Below are 16,590 nucleotides of genomic sequence, written 5' to 3' on the forward strand. Positions count from 1 at the left end.
CATGTAACTCTGCCACTGTCTGTGTGGGCTTTGAAAACATATTTGATAAAGTAATTGAATTATAAAATAAATGTAACTGTAATCAATTGCAGTTCTTAAGAAGTAAATAAATTAGTTACTAATCACAATGTTGGTGTTTACAAAGGGATTATATATATAAAAAATATTTTCAGTAAAGACTTTATATCTTGAATAAAACATTCATTCTGTTGCTTTACATCTTTTTACTTTGTAAAATGCGTTTTGGAATATTGTTAGACAATGCAAGTCAGCAAAGCTGAAATTTTAGTGCAACACTTAAACACTTATGTTTTAGGTCTTTTCAGCTTTATTGCCCAAAAGTATTTTTTAAAATTAATTAAATGTAAGAAGTTGCATTACTCTGATGAAGTAATTCAACTAACTAACTAGTAATCTGTAACCTATTACAGTTCAAAAGTAACCATCCAAACACTGGCCATAAGCTATTGCCAGCTTTTAGCATAATGACTGGCAACAGTGGGAAACAGCTAGTCTAGAAAACAGAGTGTACATATAGATAGATGTGTATCTCCACTTGCTGCCACTATATAAAAAAGAAGCCAAAATATGAGCTCAGGTCATGATTGGCTATAGGTCAGCTGGTACACCTTTCAAAGCTTCTATCGGCTCAGTGATCACTCTTTTGAAACCTTATAATTAGCTCTCTAAAATCGTGGTGAGGATTGTGATCTTAACTAAATGGGAGGAAAGATAAAAGGATAAAATTTAGAAAAAATATGAATCTCTAAAATGTTGCAACAGCAGTTTGTTGATATCTATGGCTATAATGGATTTGGACAAAATATTTCACTGGATTTATATTGTCTGGATGTTTAGGAATTTATGAGCAGCATTTCTGTTGGAAAAAAATGACAACAAATATGAATTTTTGGATCACAATAATACTTCATAGGTAAGTAATAAGGTATTACTGAGCCTATTGTGGTGGTTTGTGTATTAAAATGGTCAGCATTAACAGGGCCCCACCTCCATGGCTGCATCCAGATTTTCGTAATACATCCATGATTCAGATAGGAAGCTAACACTGGACTCCTGCATGAAAGTCTGGGGTTTGTTGGACCCACTCTCCCGTGCCCCCTATAGGGATCCTCTCACTCCTCGTATTAGGTCATTATCGGCAGTGATTCACGCTGACGCCATCCTACTGCGTTTCATGCGGACACAAGTTCCATCCGGCCTCATTCTCAAATGACTCCACCCATGCACATATCATGCAGACATAGCAGGTGCCGTCCATCACCATATAGTATCACTGTGACCAGTTCCATCTGACCACGCTCTCTGTCCAGCGGTGTTTCATGCAGACATGAAAAGAGACTTTTAGCATCATGATCGTACATGAAACGCACTGTCAAAGTGGCGATATTTTGCAAGTTCAGCTGGATCTTCTTTTCTTACCTTCAGCAAGAAAGCAAATGAGGACATTTCCCAAAAATGTCAACCTTTTCTTTTAACCACGCTGTCAGAGAAACTCCTCTTTGCTAGATAGGATGTAGTGTGATCCCTTTAATACCGCTGTGAATTCGGACCACAACATGTGTGAAATGTCACTGGATGCACAAACAGGGCTGATAACAAGGGGCCCCTCTCTTTTTCTGTGCCAAAGTTGTAATCTTTATGTCAAGATTCAGCTGCCACCTCAGACCTTTAATTAATCAAATCCCATAAACGTGTCATGCACAGGCAGACAACCTGCCACGAACAAGCTGAAGCAAGAACGAGAGAGCAGTGATGCCCCCTCATAACTCTGATCCCAGGTCTAAATCAGCCTTCACTGCTTCTTCTCAGTGTGGTGAAGGTTAGCTGATCCCAGATCTGCACCCAAAGACAGCTATGTATAGAGACTTAGTGGAGTGGGTAGATAGACAACAAATCACACTATAATTACACTCCGACAGAAGGCAGCTGGATTACTACAATTAACAGGTAAAAGCCAACGATTATCCTGCAGCTTCATGGGAAAGTATTTTTCGCTGCACCTTCTGATCCTGAATTAAGTTTACTTTTATATTCTTTTCTATTCCGACTCTGTGATTCACTGTCTTGTGTGTTTAGCCTAAACCAAGAAAGGTCAGATTACATCCCCTAATTGTTTTGGCAAATGTAACCATAGACATAATACACAAAGGTACATTGTCACTGTTAGTGTATGTTGGCTTCAGCTAAGAGTCTGTGGTTTACAGTATTCTTTGGTTATGGCGTTGGATTCAGGGTGGTTTCGTCAGAGGTTGCCTGGCCAGCTGCGACCACCCTCTTTATAAGGTGGCTTTCTCTCATACATGGCACACTGCCAAAGTAAATCCCTGCCCAAGATAAGCTCTGCAGAAATGCAAAAGACAGCAATTCCTCTTGAATCTGAAAAGCTCTTACAGAAACAATTGCTCTGTGAAAGAGTTCAGGTTCAGGGGTTGGACTGAAATTTGCTCATTTGCAGGTTCAGTAGTTGTGAGGAAAGATGAGAGTTGGTTTGTAGAAGGAGTACAAGGAAGCTGTCACCACTATTTCCCAAACATTAACCTCCAAGGCTGTAAAATGAAGCCAATGCGGCAGTGCCAAAAACTGCAATTCCTCTAATGGCCAATTGAAACTGGCTAAAACACAGAGTGCATCACCTTGGACCTCCATTTTAAAAATGTCCAACATGTTTATAGCCTAGTACAACACACGGTTTCAACACCATTGAGAACTGTACAGGGATGAATTGTTTTAAAACTCACCTGTTTACATTTTATCAAGGCCCAAAGGTACACATATTTAAGGGCGGGGCCATCTTTATTTACAGTCTATGTGACAACCTACCCAACCAAGGTGATGAGAACTACCTTCAGATACAGACACCATCTTTGGGAAAAACTTATTTGGCCTGTACTTTGAGTTTTTAATTTGGCCTATTGCTGCATTCTTGCTAACATCTACAAAGCATTCACAAATATTACACAGATGTGGAAGTCTGTCACCATTTGTCAAAGTCAGTTTGTTGAGGTAGAATTTGCAGTCTTTAGTGGTTGCACAGCTTGACAAGCTGTTGCTCTCAGCCATACTTCCATTGCCAAAATTCGCATAAACTTACCACCTCATCATTGTGTATGAACTGTAACCTTGTCTGTAGTAAATGGTTGAAAGGGCTCATATGCCACCTACCGAGTTGGACATACTTCCATCAATATATCACTTCTCTCCTGGTGCTTGTATACTGGGACAAGGACAGCAGTCCAATTAAATGGCCTAATCCAGCTATAACAGTAGCTCGACTTAACTGTGCATGTAAACATACTCACTGTCATTTGATCCATTACTAATATAAAAACAGTCAGAAGGGCAGCATTAAACAGAAGACGAGAGCATTTAGATGTCAAAGATGACAAAGCAGATCTGTCACAGGAGCTGCTCAAATATTGTCTTGATGATTTTTTTTCTTTCATGTAATGTAACTATGAATCTGTATGATGTATGATTAGATACAATCTGCCAAAGTGGTGCCAAACTGATTAGTAAGACTCCATACTGTATATATAAGTAAAGAATAAATTAACTTTGACATACAGCACTTTTTTCACAAGCACAAGGTCAAATTCTTGAGCCCTGCACACATGCTGACATCCGCTTGCCTCGGCACTTTGGGAAACACAAGCCAGAAGCCGACTGTCAACTTATCCCCTGTCAGACAATAAGCCTGTAAAAAATCCCGTTTCCACTGCCAGCCTGATTAAAAAACTAAATGAACTGTTCCCCTCATCCCCTCAAGATGAAACAAGATAAATCACCCGCTGCTGTCATTTTTCCTCTGTTGCAAGGTAAACATATCATTTTGTGCATGATTTCCCACTGCCTGCAGCCAGTGGATGCCACAGATCTTTAGTGGGGAGATGAGTAACTGACACATTGGCACATGTAGGCAGACAAGCAGCGAAATGAAAAGCACCGTGGCGAGGAGAAAGAATTAGGAGCAACTCATTATTTGATGAATCCTTTATGAGACCTGTTAATTCCACATGAATAATTTGATTTCATGAGTATTAACAAAATACGACCTCAGCAGATAGGGTCTGGAAAGTAATCTGCCCCTTTGATTGTTGCAAAGCTTTATCATGCTTTAAAGCTCTTTAAAGTCTCTTTAACAAGGGGTTCTCAAACTTTTTTGCATCTTGGACCCTTACAACAGTTCTTAATAAGCCACAGACCCCATTTGATACAATCTATATTCAGGGACCTCTAAAAAGATTTTGTTGTTTTTCATATGTTTAAGAATTGTATTGTTTAACTACAGCTGAGGAGATTACTGTGGAGAAAACAAAACCTCTCAGTCAGTGTGGCTGTTATCAGGCCATTAAATAGGAAATTATCAGTGGCGATGTGCATTATAGATAGGGGTTGGTAGGGCTCTACCACACCGACTGTAAGTTTAGTCTTTATCAGACTGTGAAATTAAACTTTCTGCCAATTTCATCCATGAAATGTGTTACGTTAGAGATGACGTTCACAAATTAATTAACTGATTAGCTGAGAAGGGGTAGGAAATAATATGTTTATACTTCATCCTACTCCTTTTCAAACATATAAGATACAATTTCTTGTTGCTTATTTGAATCAGTTTGTTGAGTTTTTTTGCATAGGTTATCATCCATTTTTATTATTGCCATTTTGTTTATTTTTTTGTTTTTTATGTTTGAAGTAAATACAGGTATATATCTATCAATAGTGGGATTCGAGTCCCATTTGAAACCAATATTTTACACCCAACCATGATATTTTTCTGAACCCAACGTCTTCCTTTTGGTGTATGAACATTAGGAAAGTGAAAGTGAAACCTAATGATCATTAAATGGGCTGATAATGGACCTCTGAACCCACCAGTAGGCGTAGCAGGCCCCTGCTGACCCATATATGTGAGGATTATGACCACAGATAATGGCCGCTTGACTGATAACATTATGATCCAGTGTCAGAATTGACACTCGCACTAATTTACTCACAATGGGCCGTCTTCTGTGATAAATTAATTAGTGAAAATAAATAAATATTCCCCATTTTTCTGGGGACCTCCTGGAGCTCCTTTAGGCACCCCTGGATCCATAGGTACTTAAACCTCTTTATTTCAAGGCCCCCATAATAGCATGAGTTTATGGCTACACCCTTTCTTTTGCAGGATGTCTTTAAAAACCGGTTGACGATATTACGTCAGATTTTTAGAATTTTAAAACAATCATTTTAAAAAAGACAATTCAGTATGAATTAAATTGCAGCTGAGCTTGTGTTGGCTGGGTTGTTGGTCTGCTTGCCAGGTTTTTCCCATTTAAACATATTTGTTTTTGTGACTTAGCGCTAGCTAACTAGATGTTAGTAACCAAGCTAGCTGGCTAAATGTCAGGAGCAGATTAACTTTGTGGCAGGCACAGAGCGTTACCAGTCAATACTGACAGCTTATCTGATCAATGATAATGTTTTGGCTGGCAGGCAACTAGAAAGAGGGGCATGTCAAATATATTCCAATATTGTATTTAATAATAAGTCTTATTTTATAATAATATACACATAAATGGTTATATTTTAATTCTTTCTTTCTCTCTTTTTTTTTTAGCATATTCCCTTATCTTCCTTCCAATTAACTAAGGCTCCCCCCTGGTGTCCCCGGTCCTTGGCTGTATAAGGGGGGGCCTGGATACAGCATTCAAGGCGGTGCATAAAGCCAAAAACGCTCCATTTCCTCGATGAAGGTAACCAAATATTTTGCATTATGGGGCCCATAGTGCAAGCACACCAGGGACTTACGGTGGCTGATTGCTCAGTACAGTCCAGCGGCCAACTTCCACTTACTGAACTAACTTCAGGTTTAGCGCTCTGCTAACTTTAATGATGATAAAATCATAATATATATATATATATATTTATATATAATCATTTAATCTAGCAGCTCCCCTAGACTTTCAGACCAAATACACCAAATAGATCAAATCCAGATGGTGAAATTTGTCATTCGCAGGGAATATACTTTTTCGCAGGAAAAGTATATCCACTGATTTACAGACAACTCTTTCACAATATATGTCCATGAGGAAAGTGTTGTTGAGCCCCATGGTGCAATTCCACCTTTGGCCACTATGTAAAATTAGCTTCAAAGCCTGGCGCTGTTCCTGGGGGCTTGCCCCTGGTAACCCCCCAAAGGGGCCAGTGCCCTTTGAAAGTCACTCTTATACCATTGCAGTCATTACAATGCACATAATCATTACGAGCAAAGTACAGTATTGGGGTTTTTTTCTTCGTTTTTTTTTCATGAATTTTATTTGTTTTGCAGCATTTTCAGGTGTAAGGTTACATGTCTTACATATAACCCCTACCATGTTCCTTCTTCCCCAAATCCTAACTATCTGTACCAGCAAGTAGTTTGTTGTTGATGTTCTGGTGTTGGTTGCCATGCGCTTGTCTTGTCTAAACATAACCACGTGCTGCATCATCCCGTCATGTGTTGACTTCACAATGGCACCATCCTGGAACGTCAATGGCAGAGGCAGAGGGATACCTAAAACATATATGTGGACATGCAAGTTTACTGCAAAGCAGCAACATGTGACAACTTGGAATGAGAACGACTTGTATTATCATACTGTATATACTACAATATAAGCTACTTACTCTTAAACTGGATGTAAGCTTCTTTCACCACTTAATTTTAGGTATATGCATGATTACAGGTAGGTCTGATTATAGATATGATTATGTTTCTCAAAACATAACATTTTTTATGCAAGACAGTTGTATATTTTGTGCGAAATCTGTAATACACGCATATAATATACGTGCAATACACAATACAAACAGACTTTGGTGATTTGGGTTGTGCTTGTGTTCAACATATTTTAGTTGCAAATTAGCCCACTTTGGGATGTAATTTCTCTGCACAGGAATGTGCATTTTTGTTAAGATGGTATGCGTGTGGGTAGGGGCTGCATATTGTTCTGCTGGAGGCTGGCAGTCTGTCTTCCACTGCTGTACCTCTTGTCAGAGGGTGGTGTGGCTTTAGGCAGGAGAAGTGTGTGCATGTGTGTGGGATGGTGGGGGCTGTTCAAGCTCGTTCGTGTTTTCTTTCTGCTCGTCGCCTCCCTCCCTCCTCCCAGGGTCAGGTAGCAGGCGTAACACACTTTCGCACACATTTACACACCCTCTCTCTCTCCTACACACACAAACTTGCCAAAGCTTCAAGACAGCACACACACATATGCTTCACTTCCTCCCCAGAGCCAGCTTAGGTGAAGACAGCATGGGCAGCTGTGAGTTGTGAGGATGGAGAAGAGAGTGTGTGTGATCCAGACTGACTTCCACCAGTACAGACCCAGCATCGCTCTGCACAGCAGATCCCTGGCACATGTAAGAAACCTGCCTCTCTTCCTCCAACATGTTTTTTTTTTATCCTTTGTATCTCTATGTTTTTGTCCCTTGCTTTATTCTTTATCTTTGGACATGTCCTTCCTGGCTCATTCACTCTCCTTCAGTCTCCGTTTTCTGTCTGTCAGTGTGTTCTGCAGAGCTCCTCCTCACTGCAGGCCCTCACCTCTCAGAGAGAGGAGCTTGTTATTCGACAGGGGGCGTCAGAGTGTGTGGGATCATGCATTTGTGCCGTGTGTGTGACATCCACTCTCTCTCTCTGTCTGTTTAAGTGGCTAAAAATGTTACTTTTCCATGTTTCTTGATGAGTGTAATTCAGTTTTAATTGTTAGTACATCAGGTTTAAGGTGTTGCTCATATCATAGACACACACACAAACAAATGTCAAACAGCCTGAAAATGCAAAAACAGTCAACTTCATGTGTTTTCATACAGATTTGAAGTATATCTGCGAGGAAAACTGCATTCATGAGGGTAAAAGAGGTTGGAAAGAACAATACAACACTTAAGGAAAACACACTCATTCCAGCCAGGTCTCATTCCCAGGGCATCAAATACTGTTGCTTTGACACGCACCTTGACACCTTGGCACCTTGACACCTTGGACTTGTCATTGTTTACTTGGGACTTGCCTGTTTTGAATTAGAACTTGTCAGTCTTGACCTGGGACTTGGTTTGGGATTTGTCAGTCTTAACTTGGGCCTTGACTTGGGACTTGCCAGTCTATACTTAGACTTAACTTGGGACTTGCCAGTCTTGATTTGGATTTAACTTTGGACTTGTCAGTCTTGAATTTGGACGTGACCAGAGCGTTGTCGGTCTTGACTTGGGACTTGCCAGTCTTAATTTGGGCTTGACATGGGACTTGTCAGGCTTGACATGGGACTTGACCAGGGCATTGTCAGTCTTGACTTAGGACTGTCAGGCTTGCCTTGGGAAGTGTGAGACATGACTTTGGATTTGACTAAGGACTTGAGTCCTAAGACTTGAGACTTACAAACAGTGACTTGACTTGCAAAACAATGACTTGGTCCCCCCCACTGTTACAGTGTTTGAGAATAAACTCCATCTCACTGACTGTACTGGAGTCCAGTATCCACTGATTAACTCACTGTATGTCTGACTCACTGTAGCTGTAGACGGCCAGTTAGCCACAGTCTCTCTCTGATATATGACTGTGTGACGTGTACCACCGTCTCTCCACTGCTGACCTTCCAGTAGGTGGGTGCTGGTGTGATCTCTTGTTCTTGTCTCCCTCTGTATTTTCACACCTGTACACAGCTGGCTCAGTCAACAAAGACATGAAAAGCTGTGTGGTTTTCCCCTTTGATGATGCTGCATGTGGGTCATCATCACACCTGAGTGTTTTCAGGGGTCAGACAATATCCTTTGAACCTTTGTGTGCGTTTAATGCATTTGAAAGGTGCTAAATTGAAAGGAATTTACAGATAATACTATGTTTGGGTCTGCTCAGTTTAACACAACCGCTGCCAGTGTTGTTTTTAAATTACAATGTAGTCAAACTATGTCAGGCATTTCAATCAGCCCTCAGAGGACAATAACTAACACTAAAGAAAACAGAAACTCTTTGCTGCATTTATAATGTCAAAAGCTATCTCTGGTGTAATTGCCTGAAAACAACCATGTCATTGATATGATTTATAAACTGGTGTTGTTGTACCTGACCTGCAGCCAGTTAACCACCAGTGTAAGCGAACTGTGAAGAGCTTCAGTGATCAAAGGCTGGCTGTGCTTTTCTCTATGACCCGGATCCAGAGTTCAGCCAGAGGCCAGGCTTCACCCTGCAGTCCACTCACCTGGGAGCACTTAGCATACTCAAATTTTAAGTCATACTGTATAGTACAAACGCTCCGCTGCAGAAATGCAAAACAGAAACAGGAACAAACTACGACTGGTATCATGCATCCCAGACCAGCTCCAGCCAATTTTAGACCTCAATTCTGTACCTCTAGCTTGTGCTATCCAAAGGCTGGAAAAGTAACTTCTGTTTAGTCCAGAAGATGCAGATCAAGCAGCAGTGATCAGCGCCGTAGGCGATAAATTCCCATGACCACTGAAGAGCCATTTGATGCTGGTGTGAATGCCGATTGTTACCTTTTCCATTACATTAAAAAGCTGGAAGCTAGCAGGTGTTTGTCGGTTTTTGTGCAGACAAAAAGAGGCTACAGAGGCATGGCTTGCAGACAGTTGGCAGGCAGGAGTCAATGGTACTACATGTATATATATATATCCAGAGGGCAGGGCCTATCCAGTTGTCTGTCCATCAGCTCTAACTCAACTGCATGATTAAGGATGTGTTTTGTTTCTAAGTTCATGAGCATTGAGACAATTCGAGTTTAGTGTTATAGTGCTCAATATCAGTCTTGTCCTCGAGACCACTTTTAGAGGATCTCGGAATCGAGTGCATTCTTGTCTCTGTCTCAGATTGGGATTTTTAATCAAGACTGGTTTATACCACAACAGATTTATTTGTTAACTTAATTAATGTGATTGGATGTAAAACGTCCTTCCTCTAATCCAGTCAATCACGGAAGGAGTTTGCGTTTTTAGTCACTGATAATGGCTGCCACCCTTCATAGATATCAGAGGAAAATTGGTTATATATAGTCTTGGTCTCACCCTGCTTTGGTCTTGTCTCGATCTCGGCACACTCTGGTCTCGGTCAGGTCTTGGCCTCGGTTAGTATGGTCTTGACTACGACACTGTTCCAGTCGAAAAACCAACTCTACCATAATTCAACATAATGAAAAGCTTTGAGCCAGGACACAGATTTTGCAAAGCCGTCATGTAAGCATCACATTTTCAGTGCTTTGATCAAAAGTAGCTCGGCCAGTTGGTGTAGGGTGGATACTGAGAGGCACTAAGTATGTATAATGGAATAATGCTCATGGAGCCTGCAGCCAGTAGCAGGTGTGAAAAGGAGTTAAACTGCTGAACAGCTGTTCAAATAAAAGGAAGGAATGGAGGTCATGGAATTAATATCCCAGTTACCTCCACTTAGACTAAAAAATGCCAGGAATCAGAAGAAGAGGGGGTTTCTTGGGACATTACTGCATTGTCTAGGAAAAATATGCAACGAAACATCATATATTATAGCCACTAGAATTAGATTTTTCAGGGAGCTGTGAATCAGATGGACAGTTGGAAGTTTGTTTTGCTGGGTGGAGAAGTGCAGTGAGCGTCTGTTTCGCTCCGCGGGTTTGATCGGACAAACGTCTCTGAGCTTCAAGTCAAAACACGAAAATCTTCGCCAAAGTGTAACTCACATTCATCACGCAAGGAGGAATTGTGCCTCAACAAAGAGAGCATTTAATTCGTGAATTGTCAACAATAGCTCCGGCTTAACAGGTTGAGCCCTGAGATCATGCTAAAGGTGAACCATTGATGTGTCACATTTATCTTCCTCTGCTTTTTGGGCATCAGTGTGCATGTTGATGTTAAGTGCAACGGTAAATCCTGGACTGACAGCTTAATATATTGTGTGTTTAAACTGACTACAGGCAAAGGAAGTTCAGGTGTGTCAGCAGGTAGATCCTCATGGCAGTAAGAACTCACACGGCCTGAATTTTATTTGGACAACATGGCAATTACCGCCGCACACTTAAGAAAGACGAGACCACGTTTCCCTGTCTAATTTCCCAGCTGACAAACTGTACAGTTGTCAGGTTTAAGAGGTAAAAATCACTGTCAAGGTTCAGAGAGCTAAGCTAATGACGGCTCTTTTCCAATGGCACAGATACTGGCGCTCAAGCAGCAACAGGTTTTTGTGTGTGTGTGTGTGTGTGTGTGTGTGTGTGTGTTCTGCCTGTCTTTCTCTAACACAGCTTTTCCCTTTTCAACCTCTTCTTCAGATCTCGCTGTGGAAATTCGGCTCACATCTGTTTTTCCATAGAGGGAAACTACATTTTGTTTTGTTTTTTCGCTTCGGAAGTAAAGCCAAAATTACTTGTAGAATCTTGTTAGGTGCTGAGAGAAATAAAATAAAACTGACTGGCTGTGGAAAGAAGCATTAATGCATGCAATAGACAGATGCTCTCTCCAAGAGTCATTTGTTGCTTTAGCTAACTAGAGATACAACACCAGTGCACTAATGCATGGCTGTTTGTTGTGTGAAATATAATTTGGGTGTTTATGGTCAATATATGGCCTCATAACTTGAAGAACTTTACCTGCAAACTTTTTTTTTCTTTGCAAGGATTTATTTTTATGAACAGATGCTTAAATTACAATGCAAATCACAGATCCAAATATGAGTCAGTTTCCATTCATGCATTTAAAAATGTTATTAGAAAAAGTAAAAGTACAAAGATACTAACCCAAAAACAAAAGAAAAGAAGCAAAAAATCCAATCCAACAAAAAATATACCATCTATCAGGATACCATTCCTAAAATATACAGTATATACAGAGAAGATGTACTAACACTAAACCTAAGGGACATTTGGAGGTACTAACATATGTGTATAAAATCATGAATGGATCAAAAATGATCAAAGTTGGGAATAAAACAAGAAGTTGTACAGCAGCATTTAGTATATTCTGAAAAGTTGAAGGCATTACCTTCCCACAAGCCTTCTCGGTAAACTAAGAATCCACAAAGGTGAATGCAAACCCAGGTATGAGTGCCGATTCTAACCTGTCCCATTACATAGAAAAGCTAGATGTTAGCGGGTGTTAGTGGGTTTATTGTGCAGTGGGTAAGGGACTGTACAGTGTAAGTGGTCTTGATTTTATAACATTGTATCAAATTGACTTTAAAACTGCCATATATCGTTGATGGAATAACAGTTTCTCTGCTGACTGTTGAAACCAAGAACTTTAAGAGATAATGGGTCTGTTTGGTCCTGTTTATATCTATATAATGATTCTTTAAAAGGTGCCAAGTGTGGACTTAAATCAGATGACTTGGACTTGAGTAAGTCATAAATTTGGTGGCTGTAGAGAAAAAGACCTGAAAAAAGTCCTAAAATCCTAGAAACATCCTAAAATCCAAGAAATTTCCTAAAATCCGAGAAATGTGCCAAAATCCTAAAATGTCCTGAAGTCCAAGAAATGTCTTAATATCCTAGAAACATCTGAAAATGTCGGAAATGTCTAGAAATGTCAGAAATGTCCTAAAAACATGTTTAGGTCTGCTGTGACTGGTCCTCGGCCTCCTGTCATTTTACAAAAGTGCCCCCCAAGCAAAACAAATTGAGTATCCCTGCTCTACCACATTTCATAGCACTAGAAGTTATATGTCTAAAGATACCGAACCGTAAAAATGGCTTTCCATCTGAAACAATTTTTTAAGAGGGCGAAAATGATAGCATTCACAGTGGCAAAAAAACGATGCAATACTCAAAACTCAGCCAAAATATTTTACAGATGTAAACAAAAACCTCTAACTGCTATGACTCGGAATGACCCCCCTATAACTCCAGACCACTCAGCAGCAATTAGGCAGCACAGAAAGAAAGTTTTACATCATTTTAGTGACAGAGGGCCAGCAGGAGGCTGAGGGGAGGAAATGTGGGCAATGTGCATGCATTCATTCATGCACGTGGACATCTTGCAGAGGGCAAAGCTCTTTGACAGAGTGTGGGTTGGTTTGTCAAATGTAGATGGAGGAAAGAGGGGGAGAGAGAGGGAGAGAGGGAAGGGGTACAGACTCCAGACAGAGGGGAACAAAAGTGAGAGACTTAGTCAGAGGGCCAGCACAGCCAAAATCTCTGTGCATGTGTGAATATCTGGACGAGTGTCGTTCCAGGTTGGGTCTCTGTCGTCGCAGCGGCTCATTCACACACAGCAGGCAGGGATGAGGGAGAGAGAGGAGCTGAGGAGAGCCGTAGAGCAGAGTGAGCGACTCCTCTCCAAGGTCCGCGAGCTAGAGGAGCAGAACACCCAGCTTAACAAGGAAAAGAATGAGGTGGCCACTAAATACCACGCTGTAAGTCTGCTGCTCCGCTCTGCTGCTCTGCTCTGCTGCATCTCCCTCTCTGCTTCTACTCTCATTTTTTCCCTTTAAAAAAAGTTGTTCCTCTTTTGTTTCACTAACTTGATACTCTAGAACTCACATGATTTGTGACGTCTGAATTTCTGCTCGATAAGGGATTTTGAACGTGGTCATTATACCAACCCCGGGTGGATGAAATTAAGTGGATAATGATACCCTAGCAGAGGGAGAGAGAGAGATGCAGCCACCATGGCAGTCACTGTGTTAGAGCTTGTTTTAATGCTGCATTTCTCTCTGTGGGTTTTTACTGCTGTGTTGACCATTTTCCAGCTGATCTTTTTATTGAGAGAGCGAGTGTTTTTTTCAGTTTGTTTTTTTTTTTTTTTACTGAGACTGCTGTCATAGTTCTGTGAGGCACCATGCTGTTTCCTGGCCCGAGGCACGCTGTATGACTGATTGGTTTACTGCGAGGAGGATGGTTTGAGTGGCACATCCCCTTCGGTTGAGAAGAGGTGTTACCACAAGTTTTATTGTGAGAAACACAAACCCACATTGTTGTTTCAAAGAATGCAGTCCATAAATAAAGCACAATTATTTTGATTGCTGAGCAGATCAAAGTTTGAGACAACCGCTGATTTTGGAGAACAATAGCAAAACATTACTGTTTATCCAGTTTAATGAGAACTTAAAGCTGCACTAACCAGTATTTTTTAATTAACAATAGACCAAATGACTACGTGGAATGTGGAAAGGAGAAGCTTTTAGTAATGAAGCCAAACAGAGTACCAAACTCTGCAGTTTCTCTTAGTTCTATGCTTTCAGCATCTTTAGCTAATTGTTTTTGTTTTCAGGCTCATAACTTTACAGTTTTGATTCAGCCTTTCCAATCTTAAAAACCGCTTTTCCAACCAAAACATGTCAGTTGTTTTCTTACACTAACTGACAATGACAAAATAGCAAAAAGATGAGGTTAGAGACTAACTGTGAACAATGTAGCATCTAGCGGCTTAAACTAAAGGTTCTGTGTGCAACATTCAGAGCATTAATGTAGCAGAAAACGGCCATGTAATATTGGAGTATTGGCATCCTAAGAGAATGAAGTCACGCTTCCTCCTTATGTTTTGTAATCCGAGCTTCTCTGTGGTTTGTTGTGGTGAACCGGTCTGATTGCATGTGCATGTTAGTGCGTGTGTGTCCTGCTGGGGATGACGTTATTCTGTAGGAAGCTACAGAAGCTAACATCGCCCTGGTTCCCTTCTCAAAAAGCCTTTAGGATTTTACCATTGGATTTTGGATCATGGCAGAAAATTGGACTTCTTGCCACCACAATGAGGCTATAAAGCTGTTTTTGGCGCAGTTTGGTTTGATGGCATTCTGTGGTCTCATTTAGCCACTTGTTAGCAACTGCCTTTTTAAAGACACATGAAAGCTTTAAAGTTCACAGTGGGGTTGATTTGATGTATCTTGTGTCATAAAACAAAGCGTCAAAGTCTGATAAGTGTGTGTTAACCACAGAACTTATTTCAAACTTCTAGCCAAAAACCCATCCAAAAAATCCCATTGACTTTGAGAGAGGGACCTGGAGGTGCTGAAATAATTAATTTTCTGGTTTTAGGAATCATTACTGGGGTTCTCTATAGCAGCTACAGGAGTACTCACAGAAGCCCACCCTGCTGTGTTCCACCCTAGTGAACACCATTTAGCTCTGTCAGCAAGGTTGCTACTTTTCAGCACTTATGGAGTTAGCACTGGTAGCTCCTGGCTGCTAGCAGCCAGCTTCATGTTGAGAACCACGTCCAAACAACTCATACAATCTGAATTTCACACAAAATTCTTTCAATGCTTAATTTCTTGCTGTTTTTAGGATTTTTAACGCTATTCATTCACAGCAAGTTGCTCTCAATATATCAAGTTGGGTTTCAGGAAGAACCATTGAGAACTAACCTTGCGTAACTGAGCACCAATTGGAAAAAATGGTAGCCTATCAAAGATAGTTTTGTTCAAGTACAATAATTATGTAGTCGTCAAAGTGGGTTTAAAACTAAAGACAAGCACAATAACTTCCAACTTTGTACATTTAAAGTTGCTCAAAAAACAGTAAGTAGAGGCTTATATTAACAAAGTTAGCGAACTAATGATTAGCTAACATTAGTTTTTGTTTTTTTTTTAACAGACTTCATTATATCCATATAAAAAACACATTTTAAAAGAGAATTCATGATTTCTGTAAATTTAGCATATTACTCTATTGTTAAATAGGCATTAACCTACTTTTGATAAATATGGCTTTTTGACTTATTTTGGAATCAAAACTCAAAGTTTAGGACTTGGGACTTGTCTTGGGACTTGACTTTAGACTTGGGTGCAAAGATTTTAGACTTACTTGAGACTTGCAAAACAATGATGTAGTCCCAGTTCTGCTTTTCACAAAAATGAGGTAGTGTTTTAAATATGTGCATCATACCCCTTGGAAGTAAAGGCCAGATAAAATCTAAGTTGCTGATGATGACAGTGATCATTTGTCTGTTGTTTTATTTTCCAAAAAGTGAGTCAGTGTCACATTTTGGAGTGGATCTCTCCTGAAGGCAGAGGATTTAGCCTGAGAGTGTGGAGCAGCACGTGCTGTGGCCAATGTTTGTGGAAAGCGCTCCAGGGTTGCCCACGGGATTTGGTCATTACTGGTGCTGAGTGCCTTAGCAGACTCCTCAGATGGCTTTGATGGAACGCATCGTAAAGCATTTGACTGCAGCTCGTCACTCTGCATTTTACTGTCGTCTGGTTATGACAAATTTACGTGTGACTGGTGATCTTTGTCTACATGTTGACCTTCAGCAGGTATTGTCTGCACTATCAGTTCGTTTCATCAGAGTGGTAGTAAATCATTTAAATTTTGCTTTTCCTTGCTGACATCATAACGAGTCAGTGTAAAAGGTGGGTTTCAGATCACTGCAAATCTATTTTTCCTCTACAACCCACACTCCTCCAGGAACTTCTTTACTAGTGTTTTAGTTCACTAGAGGTAAAGTGATAACAATAACTCCACTTTTTCATTACCCCTTTACTTGCAATGAAAATCACCAGGTGTGCTCTGACTCCAACTGTTTCTTTTCTTCACTGCTTAGATTAGCCAACCATAAATGATGAAGTTAATTTGTCGAAGGAGACAGATCAGCCAGCATAAATTCATACCTCGGAGCCCTTCTGATTTGACT

General features: G+C 40.4%; 1 protein-coding gene across 2 annotated transcripts in view; it reads left to right on the forward strand.

Annotated features, from left to right (window-relative positions):
- The first annotated feature begins 7,259 nt into the window (after positions 1–7,259).
- The window catches only part of LOC121959152 (putative uncharacterized protein MYH16), a 69,030-nt gene continuing 59,699 nt past the window's right edge, over positions 7,260–16,590 (forward strand). The window contains exon 1 of one of the 2 annotated variants that reach the window (XM_088069640.1): positions 7,260–7,404. In XM_088069640.1, the coding sequence (XP_087925766.1) occupies positions 7,321–7,404 (84 nt within the window). In that variant the 5' untranslated portion in view covers positions 7,260–7,320. Of the gene's footprint in view, positions 7,405–13,109; positions 13,373–16,590 lie in introns of those variants that run through there. The other variant, XM_088069639.1, reaches the window with a different exon arrangement.

Source organism: Plectropomus leopardus, chromosome 19 (assembly GCF_026936395.1).
Source record: "Plectropomus leopardus strain MGB_pleo_1.0 chromosome 19, ASM2693639v1, whole genome shotgun sequence".
In the NCBI taxonomy this organism is placed as follows: Eukaryota; Metazoa; Chordata; class Actinopteri; order Perciformes; family Serranidae; genus Plectropomus; species Plectropomus leopardus.